General features: G+C 48.5%; 3 protein-coding genes and 1 non-coding gene across 6 annotated transcripts; 3 read left to right on the forward strand and 1 right to left on the reverse strand.

Moving 5' to 3' along the window:
* Positions 1–117: 117 nt before the first annotated feature.
* Positions 118–2,344, reverse strand: LOC101782287 (probable tRNA-splicing endonuclease subunit Sen2). 3 transcript variants are annotated; one of them, XM_012845114.2, is made up of 3 exons: positions 1,917–2,344; positions 1,353–1,577; positions 118–1,095 (listed from the first exon to the last, which is right to left on the reverse strand). In XM_012845114.2, the coding sequence occupies exon 3, from the start codon at positions 1,090–1,092 to the stop codon at positions 223–225; it is 870 nt and encodes a 289-aa protein (XP_012700568.1). In that variant the 5' UTR covers positions 1,093–1,095; positions 1,353–1,577; positions 1,917–2,344; the 3' UTR covers positions 118–222. The 3 variants fall into 3 exon arrangements, with proteins under 3 accessions (XP_012700568.1, XP_004966520.1, XP_022681702.1); XM_004966463.3 differs by having other exon boundaries at positions 1,353–1,628; XM_022825967.1 differs by lacking the exon at positions 1,917–2,344 and having other exon boundaries at positions 1,353–1,906.
* A 1,657-nt stretch (positions 2,345–4,001) lies between these two features.
* On the forward strand, positions 4,002–5,751 carry LOC101783372 (DNA-binding protein MNB1B). Its single transcript, XM_004966465.4, has 8 exons — positions 4,002–4,153; positions 4,267–4,319; positions 4,434–4,544; positions 4,632–4,689; positions 4,792–4,836; positions 4,925–5,005; positions 5,101–5,217; positions 5,433–5,751. The coding sequence occupies exons 1-8, from the start codon at positions 4,010–4,012 to the stop codon at positions 5,451–5,453; spliced, it is 630 nt and encodes a 209-aa protein (XP_004966522.2). The 5' UTR covers positions 4,002–4,009; the 3' UTR covers positions 5,454–5,751.
* Positions 5,752–7,468: 1,717 nt separating this feature from the next.
* On the forward strand, positions 7,469–7,540 carry TRNAT-CGU. Its single transcript has one exon. It is a non-coding gene; the product is annotated as a tRNA-Thr (tRNA).
* A 2,186-nt stretch (positions 7,541–9,726) lies between these two features.
* On the forward strand, positions 9,727–10,995 carry LOC101755837. Its single transcript, XM_022826182.1, has 3 exons — positions 9,727–9,860; positions 9,965–10,410; positions 10,514–10,995. The coding sequence occupies exons 2-3, from the start codon at positions 10,147–10,149 to the stop codon at positions 10,697–10,699; spliced, it is 450 nt and encodes a 149-aa protein (XP_022681917.1). The 5' UTR covers positions 9,727–9,860; positions 9,965–10,146; the 3' UTR covers positions 10,700–10,995.
* Positions 10,996–11,507: the final 512 nt, after the last annotated feature.

The raw sequence follows: 11,507 nt of genomic DNA on the forward strand, positions 1-11,507 counted from the left end.
AAATGCTAGCCCATAGCGGTCTTGAAGGCCTGAAAACATTTACCAAGAGACAACAATACAAATATTCTTGTGCAATCTGCAGTCAAGTGCAGACATACGATGATATTAGCCAGGATATCTTAGAAACTTCAACGAGGATCACATAGTAAAATCATAGGATTCAATAAGACAGAAAAATTCACGTTTGCCAACATGAGTATACATAAATATTAAGCTCTTCAGTCAAAATTTGAGCTTGTAGACAAGTAAGCTAGAAAGAATTGTAAAGCTTAATATTACACCCCAATAGCTAAATACTACACCCTCTCTTGTATCGTCTTGTTCTTCCCTGCTTGCTTCTTCTCTGCACGGTTTGTCTTGTTGCTCGCGGCACTTCTGCGGTATCCATCTCGTGATAGTCCTCTCATGAACAATCATCTTTTCCAAACAATCTGAGGACCCACACTTGTTCTCGGTGCTGATGGTGAGAACAAGTAATGTCTTGGCCACACTGCCAGAAGCCCGAAGTTTGGAGAGTAGATTAGACCACACCTGCAAGGGGCCACATCTGGTGCCAAATGCTTTGCCTTCTGGAACTACAGTTACTGCAAACTCCGAGTGTACAAGTGCCGGATGATGACGGTAAGCTACAAAATCTGCACCGTACTGCTTTCCTGACCTCACAACCCAATTCTTGAATCTAAGGTGCTCATACGCCTTGTACATCTCCGGGAATGGCTCTGAGATGGAGTTCAAGAGATCCCACAGGTCCCCTTCACCCATCTGCTTCTTGTTCTCCGTATCGACTGCGATGCACCTGAGGGCATGGCAAAGGAAGAACACCTCCTCGGGGCCTAGCTGGAACCATTGCCTCTCCTCTCCTGCATTTCCCACAGCCTGGCCAAAGGCGGCGCGGTTCAGAAGTGCGGCTTGGTGTGGTCCTACCGCAAGAATCGCATCCCCGCCATTCACTGATAATATCGCCACGGCTTGTGAGTCCCTCAGTGAAGCCTGGAGCTCAGCAACTATCCTCGACATGGGATTGGCCGCTGCGAGAGCTGCAAAGTCCTTGCCGTCCTTGCCCTTCTTCCATCTCGGACCTGGCAAATCCATAAGCTGACGACACGGCATGAGACTTGGTTCATAGCAACGATTTAAAGAGCACGCAATAGTAAAAGGGGATGACATTGACAACTTTTTTTAGTTTGGATTCGTCGCAAGCTTGTGGAGTGAAATCAAGTGGGGGTCTCGCACAGATGGCAGCAGAATCTAGCTAATGATGTACTATCTCAGTGCGAGATTCAGTTGGAGAAATCTATGTTGCTGTGGAATCAATCAACCAATCCAAGCATGAGAGAGGGGTAGGGGCTCACCTGGAGGCCTGAAGTGCAGAGGCTTATGCTGTGGCTGCGCCTACGCGCGGAGCTGCACGGCTTCCAGCCGAACACAAGAGGCTCACCGGACCAGCAGCGGCCCGCCGGCCACCGCCAAGGACCAAAGCAGGGACGTGGGCTACTGGGCTGGCGGTTTGAGTCTGAAATAATTAATCACGCCGCGAAACCAGCACAAAGAATCCGCGTGCCGCTCCAGCTCCGGGCCTTACAATAATTAATCAAGGATGAGATGTTCTTCTCTACCTCTTCCAGAGCCTAACAATTGGGCAAGACCAAACATTTACAAGCTGTGTTGTCATAATTTGATAAAGAACTCAAAAGAAGCATTATCACCGGCATGATTTGAGAGTACCAGCTTTCAGGAGCATGGAACAAGGGGAAATATAGATCGCATCCTAACAAAGATAAATGGAGCAGTATAGGAACATGGTACCAACTCCACATTTCCTCCAACAATTTAGTTTAACTAACCAGTAATGATCTGGTCCATTAAAGCATCACGACGAAGGGTTAAAGCGGATGGAGATGGAGTAGACTACACACCAGTCGCCGTGAGGGAATTTGCCGATTGGGGATGGCTCCTGTGCCGCTGTGGCCGTCCGCCGTCGTGGAGTGCCGGCGTCGCCCGTCACGGCGCCGGCCGGTCGTGGCGTCGGGCGGCCGCGGAAATACGCAGCCACGCTGGCACTAGGCTCGGCTGCTCCCGCTCGGGCGTCGTGCGTGAGGGCGTCGTCGATGTCGGGCGGCGCAGCCTCGAGCAGAGCCTGGAGAGTGGAGAACGGGCGGGTGGAGTGGCGCCTAACGGACCGCGGAGGTGGAGCAGCTCCTACGGCAGGGTGTGTCAGCCACCAGCGGCGCGGAGAACCCCTCGCCTCCCCTGCTGGCGGCGGCGGCGGCGGCGGCGTGCGGCCGAGGCGCCGACCGCCGATGGAAGGAAGGAGATGCCGCTGCTGCAGTTGCCAGTTGGGCCTCCCTCCTCTCCAAACAAGCAGGGTGTGGCACTGGCCTGGCCTATAGATAGATGGCCGGCAGCCCAGCAGCCAATAAGGCAACAGGCCCAGTACCTAAAAAATGATCAAAATATTATTCAGCACATGTTTATTGCAATGTTTTAAATAGCGGACCAAATGTGCATTCTTTGTGCATACCTTCCCCGCAGGCCACGACCTCATTCTTGTTTTTCGTAATATAAGTCTACTGCATGTTTGTAATAACCACTTAATGGACCCATGGAATATTTCCCTGTTCCTAGGATAAATAAAAGTAGTATAAAGTGGTAACGATTTAGTTTAACAAAAACATAAGTTGTCACTACTGTTTTGGCTATGAAAAATGATTTTCGTATATGGAGTAATTTACTATTAAGCTAATATTGTTTTATAGATATTGTTCGTCAAACCGTCGTATTGAAGAACGTGTTTGTACCTTGAATGGATTTGTACTTATGATGAGAGAAACCGTCGTATCTTGAATAGATATTGTTTGTATCTTGAATGGGCAGAATAACATTGTCATGATGAGCCCAACTAGCTTCGACAAATCCAATGTCCTAGCATGGTTGGGTGAATATTGTTCTCTCTTTTTTTTCCCACGAGGATTGATTTTATCCTCCTTTTCGGCTTCCTACGGCAAAGTTGTTACCTGTTACCCATCTTGTATATAAGCACCACAGCATCACTGTTTCTTAGATTGGTCATCATGTAGTCATCGACAGCTTTTGTTTTGGTTGGAATTGATTGAGGTGGCATTTTCAAATGTGCTTGTATATTTCTATTTTTAGCGAATACAGTGCGTGCCAAAAGGACGGAGTTATTATATAAATAAAAACTTGACCCCTTTTGTATTGTACACGTAAGGACGTAGACGAGGACCATCGGAACCTCACGCATAGTGCCACAACATGTATCTGTTCCAAATTGGTCATTCCTTGGACACCAAGAGTCCTTTTCCCCCCTAATTGTGGCTAACAACACCTTTGCAGCTGTAGGTGGAGGACTACTACAGCACCCTTGGTTGGATTACAAATTGCACAGCAATGTAGTGCACATTTTTTACCGCAAAGATCAAAGTAAAAAAAGCACAGCTAATCGCAGATGAGAGGATTGAAAGAGCAGTAGCACGTGAGACGAGTGAAGGGAGAGGCGCAGTAATCCCCCGGAGGCAAAATGGGGGGCTCCAAAACCGCAAACCAGGCCAGGGTTTGTGTTGTAGAAAGCACAGCGAGAAGCACAGCGCGCTCAACCCCGCGCCCCAGCCAACCAGGCGCCCTCTCGCGGATCGCTGACGTGGCCGAAAATATCCTGGACTGGCTTGCGGGTCCAGGTTGTCATGGGCAGGCACACCAACGCGGCCCGAAATTTTCCAAAATCCCGCCCAAGCCCCTGCCAGCGCCGGTTTACGAGAAAACCCCCCGGGGTCCTCCGGAACCGCGAATACCCCCTCCACCACTTGTACGCGGGCGCCCGTAGCCCTAATCAGCGCTGGGATGGTGCGAATGACAGGTCGGCCCCACCTGGTACCGGCCCCACTTGTCAGCGGGAAACCGGTCACCCCGGGTGAGAAAAGTTTGGCGTCGGTACTCAAATTCAAATTAGGAGTTGTGTGCGGGCCCTCGGGGGCGGGGGGGAATCGCAGATATGCCCTCGGGGGCGCGCCTCCTTCTTATCCCCTCTCTCTCTCTGCCTGCCCCTGCCCCTGCCCCTGCCCGCCTCTCTCTGTCTCCTCCCTCCTTCCCTTTCCCCTCCCAAGGCCAGGCTTGCCCTCGTCTCCCTCCGGTCCAGGTGAGCCGCCCCCGCCCCCAATTCGCCCTCGATTCGCCGCCGTCGCGCCCGATTCCAAGCGGGATTCGCTCCGCCCCGCGCGGATCTGACCGCTTCCCTCGGTGTCTCCGCAGGAATCCGCCATGAAGGGGGCCAAATCCAAGGGCGCCGCCAAGGCAGATGCCAAGTAAGAACCACGCCTTTTCTATCCTGGTTTTCGATCTGTTCGGCGGCCTGCGATACGTTCGATTTCTATGCGTTACGACGCCGTTTTGACTTTTTTTCGTCTTTGGTTTTGCAGGTTGGCGGTGAAGAGCAAGGGAGCGGAGAAGCCCGCCAAGGGCAGGAAGGGAAAGGCCGGCAAGGACCCCAACAAGCCCAAGAGGGCGCCCAGCGCCTTCTTCGTCTTCATGTGAGATCCTAGCTGCTTACCTTTTTTAGTTTTAGGAAAAGTTAGTTTTTATTTCGGTTGGCCGTGGTTTGATCTATTTCTGGTTAGGGAGGAATTCCGCAAGGAGTTCAAGGAGAAGAACCCTAAGAACAAGTCTGTTGCGGAGGTAAGTTGCTAAAAATACCAACCTCTTTACGCCACCTTTATGATAGTAGCTGCTTTGACCTCGTGGTTAATTATTTTTGCGGTCCTGGTTCAACTTTTTCAGGTGGGAAAAGCAGCCGGTAACAGGTGGAAATCCCTGACAGATGCGGTAAGCTTCCTCTGCATTCACCGCTTCCTAGTTGCGCTGTGGTTAGGATTGAGTGCTGATCCCATGTGTTTGTTGTTGATTACTGCAGGACAAGGCTCCTTATGTAGCCAAGGCCAATAAGCTCAAGTCGGAGTACAACAAGGCCATTGCCGCCTACAACAAGGGCGAGGTACACTCCATTGCTTCGCTGTCATTCTTGCTCCTGCTCACAGCCCATTGTTATTCAATAGTACTAAACAATCATTCATGTGTTGGTTTGTTCAGAGCACTGCTGCTGCCAAGAAGGCTCCTGCCAAGGAGGAAGAGGAGGAAGATGAAGAGGAGTCTGACAAGTCAAAGTCCGAGGTCAATGATGAGGATGATGACGAGGGTAGTGAGGAGGTATACATATATCTGCCTTTGATGAGAATGCTATTCTGCTCATGCTTTTAGAAAAGTTGCATTGGTATAGGCTACTCTAGGTACTAGCAGATTGAATTATTATCTGACTAGTAGATTTTACTCTCTTGGTAGATGCTAAGTATAGCGGTGGATCTCCCTGTTGAGATGATTTGTCCTGTGGAGGCTAAAACCTGCATTGCATGCTGTGTTTGCAGGAGGAAGACGATGACGAGTGAACTCAGCTGAAGATGATGTGCTCCACTGAACGATGGAGTGGTGAATGCAAAGGCCCCGTGGCGGGAATTATAAGGAGCCTATCCTATCTACTAGAATTATTCAGTTTCACTTCACATCGTGATGTTTTACTTTTGTCGTCCTATAACGGATAGCGCTCCTTGTTGGCGCCACCGGCGTCTGGCGGGATGCAATGCCCCGCTTGTTACCTAGATTACTGTTTCCATCGTCATCGGCTAATATTGTGATAATATCAGTTTGGGTAATGTTAGATGAAGTAATCATTGTTGTCTTTGGTTAGTCTCGGTGTTGTCCCGCTCCATGATGCTTGGTTTTGACTGGCGCTGTGCTTGGTGACATATATGCCTGTTTTTGTTGTGGGATTCGTTTGGGTTGTTGCTGCACTGCTGCTACTTTGGTGCAGTTGGTTTGCAAAGTTGCAGTCGTGTGTCCAATTGCCGTTTCAGTGATACATACATGTACATGACTGCACAAGGTGATGGGTTGAATCTTTGCGGAGGAATGGAATGGAATGGGGGTGGCTAATGATTGGTGTGGTGGTGACATGCAGGGGCGGTTGGGGGTAGCATCTTTGCCCTCTTTGGTAGGTTTGGTTTATAATAAGAATGGTTCGGTTGTGAATTGTGATGTGTTGTGGTTAGCCAATTTAGCTTTTCCATTTGGCAGGAAGGATCATGATAGAAAATGCATGTGTGCAAGGCTTTTGTAGTGGCTTGCGCTTCCGTATTTTGATTAACGACCAAATGGCTTTGTTGTGCTGTCAGAGGAATGGCTTATTAGAAGCAATGGTACCTAGCTTAGTGAAGCGTAGCAGCATGAAAATTCATCATGGTAGGAAGCAGCTGCAGATGGGGCCAAGTATATAAAGAGGGCACATTCTGTAAGGTTTCATCGCCTGCTAGTTCTATTATCCATCGGTCCCAATGCACTGGCTCATCTCACGGAGGGAAAAAGCAAATTTAGTTCGAGGTGTTTGGATCTTTAGTCGGGATTAAAATTCATGTCACATCAAATATTCGGGTACTAATTAGGAGGATTGAACATGAGCTAATTATAAAACTAATTACACATATGGAGGTTAATTCGCGAGATGAATCTATTAAATCTAATTAATCCATCATTAGCACATGTTTACTGTAGCATCACATAAATCATGGACTAATTAGGTTTAATAGATTCATGATTTATGTGATGCTACAGTAAACATGTGCTAATGATGGATTAATTAGATTTAATAGATTCATCTCGTAAATTAGCCTCTATCTGTGCAATTAGTTTTATAATTAGTCTATATTTAATTCTCCTAATTAGTATCTAAATGTGTGATTATGTGATAGAAATTTTAGGAATTCCAATAAACAAACACCCTCAGTTGGTCTTCTCGTTGTTTGCCGCTCGACACATTCCCCGGCATCGTCCCACACCGAAAGAAAGAGCGTGGAGCCCCGGAAACTTTCATTGTAAGTTGGTATACGTATGTATTTGATGCATGCAGCCATTTAGTATTTGCGAAGCCTGAGAAAATGGATATACATCACGAGGGGAATAACTAAAAAGAGAGAGAGAGAGAGAGCATCACATCACAGATTCACAGCTCTGTCTCTCTTGTTGTTGGTGCTACCGCTGGGAAGGACCACGTGTGCATGATGCATATATGTCCGTTAGGGTAATGGGCCCACCTGGTGGTGTCCTAGTTCCTGTCCCCCCGTGTCGAAATTTTACAGCACAGCAGTGAGCAGCAGAAGAGGCTAGCTAGAACGGTCGAGTCAGGCAATGATCATCAGCCCAAGCTGTCCCATCCATATCCCATTCCATCGGTTTTGATTTCAAATTGCGGATTACACATGCCAAGTGAAATGAATCCACTCTGCTCTGCTCCTCGTTTAATCAGCATCAGGATCAGCATGCATCCACGCCCACTCTTCCCCTTCCTCTCTCTTTTGAGCTTGAAGAGAAGGAAGATAAATAGTTGTTTCTACCACCCCTTTCAACTTCGGCCTCCGTAGCATAGTGGTAGTGCGTTCGCTTCGTAAGCGAAAGGTCGCGAGTTCGATCCTCGCCGGGGGCTTTTTTATTTTTATTTTTTTTCCTTATCATTTGTTTGTGCTAGGTCGTGCGTGGGACTACCTGTCCTCCCCCGCTTGTTTGTGGTTTGGACTTTGGACGTGACGCCAACACTTCAACTCCTTTCTGAATGAATTGATGAAGGTTTCCTCTCAAATGCAAATTCCTAGCAGCAGCAGCAGCAAGGTTGGTTTCAATTCAATTTTAAGAACCGCAGCCTTCTCTTGTGCATCTTGTTCTACATTCAGGTACACACACGGCCGTCAATGCTTATCCTCCTATCCCATTCTCTTGCATTACAAAGCATGCATTTTGTTCCATTTTTTCAGTAGATGCCATTCTTCAGCCTTGTACCACTCCGCTTAACAGAGAGATAATCCGGTGTTTTTCCTACACTACAACTACAGCTACAATGCAGATGAGTCATCATCATACTAAGCCATCCAGACGGAGGAGCAGGGGCACTGCAGAGAAGGCGGCATCCAGAGAGATCCCCATCCAGCCACCGCCGAACGTCATCGCCCGCCTCATGGGCATCGACGCCATCCCGATCCCGATCCCGGCGCCAAAGCCTGCGGCCATCGTCCAAGCGCATGCGCACCCAACCAGCTGCCTCAAACCACCTGCTACCGCTAGTGGCGCTGAAGCCAAGGTCATCTCGCCTCGCTCGGCGCCCTTCAGGCAAGCCAAGTGCAGCCTGCTGTCGTACCGCAGCCGGGACCTGAATGGAGATTCCAGTTCTTCCAGGCATCATTGCCTGAAGAAGATGAGGGTGCCCGGAAGATCGCGCTCGCGCCAGCGCCGCCGCCATCCCCAGGAGGACCTGCTTCAGACGATCAGGCACGATTTCCAGGCCGCATGGCAGCAGGCGTCCAATGCAATGGACAGTTGTTCGGTTACTTCTGCAGCGCGGCTACCGACTACAAGCAGCACTCATCTGTTGGACGGCAGGTGCATCCAGATGATCGCGCAGGAGAACCTGCGCAAGCAAAAGATGGCGAGATATGGTCTTGCGAGCAGCATGGCAATGGAGGGTGAGAATTCACTCAAGAATGCTATGCAACAAACTGATGATCCAAAGCCTGAAGAGAGGGTCATAACAGTACTGAGAGCAGGGCCCTGTGCAGGTGCAGCAGCATCTGGAAAATTCAGAGATCTTGAGGGGGCAGACAAGGATGAAGAGTTGCTGCAACCGACAACGATAGTGCTCCTCAAGCCAAGTTCTGATGTAGATGCTCAAGAGGGTCAAGAACCGCTGTTTGGTTTGCCAAAAGTGACGAGGGATGGCAACATGAGCAGGTTTCTTCAGGAGGTAAAGGAGATGCTTCAGCAACAGCTCAAAGCGAATGACACGAGCCACCTCAACACAACCACCTGGGGAACCGAGCCAGAGCAAATCGCTCGGGGCCTTGCAAAGCAGACCAAAGAAACTGTCACCAAGGATCTTCTCAGTAAACGATTCTTCCGGTCAGAGTCCTTCCGCGGTTTCAGAAGCGACCGCAAGCGCAAGGAGGCTACTACAAAACAGGCATCTCCAGAGCATGTCAGGATCGTCACGAGGAACCATCTAGCTCACAGGATCACGAGTGCCACACCAAGAGCAAGAACCGAAACAGTATCGTCGTCACCGAAGAAAGACGATGAAGAATCAGTGAGCTCCTCGTGCTCCATCACAAGTAGTGAAAGGGTCAGGTCGTTGGCAGATGTATCTCCGTCAGCGTCAGGCATTGGCTTTGGCGACGAATGCCAGATGAAGCACAAGGATCACAGTACTGTGTCGTCAGCACGGGCACTATTCCGGTCGTTCTCTGCACCGGAGTTGGGGTTCTCCCTAGGTATTCTGTTTGGGGATGGCAGTGTGAGGAGCGCAACGCATGAAGCTTCAGGCATGGCTTCTGAAGGTTCTGCAGCGATGACAAGCAAGAACCGTACTAGTTTCGGCTTCATCAGGGGGACGGTCTCAAGCTTGAGGCACAGCTTCAGCCTGAGAAAGAATCTGTTCAGGAGGAAGACCCATTGGTCGAAGAAGACGTCTCTTGTAGAGCTCCACCCTCAGATGGCGATTGGCACGGCACCTCCGTCTCCTGAAACTTTCAACCTGTTCAAGGTTGCGCAGGCAAGTAAAACACTAACATCATATCCCTTGCTTGGTAGGAATTGTTACTGTTTCACCCATAGAGAAATGGACTGACTGAAAACTCTGCCGTCTTTGGCTTGCTGTTAGGCTAATCTCACCGAGTTGCCTCCTAGCCCAGTGTCCCCACTGGAGGTTGTAGGCCACAGCTGCCGCCATTTCTTCAGTGACTTGAACTGCACCTTGCCAGGTATGACAAGGCTGTAAATTAAACCACAAACAGTTATGCTGAGCTTGAACTGCCGCCATGTCTTCGTTTGTTTTTTTAACACTTTTGAACCTAATCGTTTGCAGAACTGAGCCCGAAATGTGTGTCAGAATTCGAGGCACCTGCCAGTGAATTATCATACAGGACAGACATTACTGGTGAAACAGCATGCAACCAAGACAAGGCCTACATCAGAGAGGTCCTTGTTGCCGCTGGCTTATACGACGACGGGTCATCGGACAACAAGGCCAATGCCAGGGTGGACTCCATGGCCAGACCGATCTGCGACGGCATCTTTGAGGAGGTGGAGGACATCTACTACTACCGCGGCAAGTATTGCGATGATGCCATCGGCACGTACAACGACGCTGGAGGAAATGCAACGGATCACAGGATGCTGTTCGACCTTGCCAACGAAGCATTGCAGAGCTTGGTGCAGGGTGCGAAGACCGGTTCCTCGCTGCGGCAGTGGATCATTGACAGTACTGGTGTGTCGCGAGGGAGGAGGCTGGTGGATGATGTGTGGCAGCAGGTCACTGATCTCGACGAAATAATGGACATGTTCTATAGTAGCAGCATGCTAAATTTATTTTATTTTTTATTTTTACCGAAGCTTTGTTTCTCTCAAATTTCAGGTGCAAACACTGAGGAACCCCCAGATGCAGGAAATGCAGACAATAGATAGCATGGTGGCATATGAAATCCGGAAATCTGTGTGGGCTGATGCTTTGTACGAGGATGTTTATGTTGTTGGGAGGAAGATTGAACGTGCCATCTTTGATGAACTGGTTGAAGACCTCATGGTAGAGGTTTTCATCTGATAAATCCGGGCAGATGCTTTCATCGATAAGTGACTTGAGCTGCAAAGTTTCAGTTTCAAAATAAGAGCATCAACAATGCACAAGTTGCATGTCTTGTTGAAATAAATTCTCCACTTTGCTATTGGATAGGCTTTGATTGTCTTTGTGTGTACCCTTTACCTTCAGAATTGTTTAATTTCTTTTTGAACAAACAGGACGGTGCAAGTTTTTATTGATGTAGCGGAAAAAAATACAAGACTATAATCCTGAAAGGTCATAGTTAAAATTGTTTAATGAGCAAATTACTTACAAATGTTCCCTTCGACGGTTGAAAAGAAAGTTCAAATAGCATTTAGCAGCAAATATTTCCAATTACTCCCAGAGTTAGTCATTTATGTTTCGGATATCAACAAAGTATTTACACAACTTCTACAGTAACACATTACAAAATCTAAAAAAATAACAACATTATAAAATTAATTCTACAAAAAATCTTCGCGGATGACTTTCTTTTCGTGTTCCTGATCTCGATGAGACCCCACCAACAAATCCACTACCTCAGGCTACCTCTCGGTAGGTTGTCGGTCTACGCACTGGCACCATGGTTGTTGAATGTGTGCTAGACGGAGTGCAAAACCATACACATGTGAGCCCGTGGCAAGAACCTTGTTAAGATGGAGTCGCAAGCTGACACCGTTCTTCCATACTATAGCGAGGAACAATCACCAATTAATAAAAAGATCCATAAATGAAAAGAAATAATAAACTTGTAAAACCAATGGCTCAAGACTTCGTCAATCTCGAGATTTACTAACCGAACGATGTCGGG

The sequence above is a fragment of the Setaria italica genome, chromosome IV (genome assembly GCF_000263155.2).
Source record: "Setaria italica strain Yugu1 chromosome IV, Setaria_italica_v2.0, whole genome shotgun sequence".
In the NCBI taxonomy this organism is placed as follows: domain Eukaryota; kingdom Viridiplantae; phylum Streptophyta; class Magnoliopsida; order Poales; family Poaceae; genus Setaria; species Setaria italica.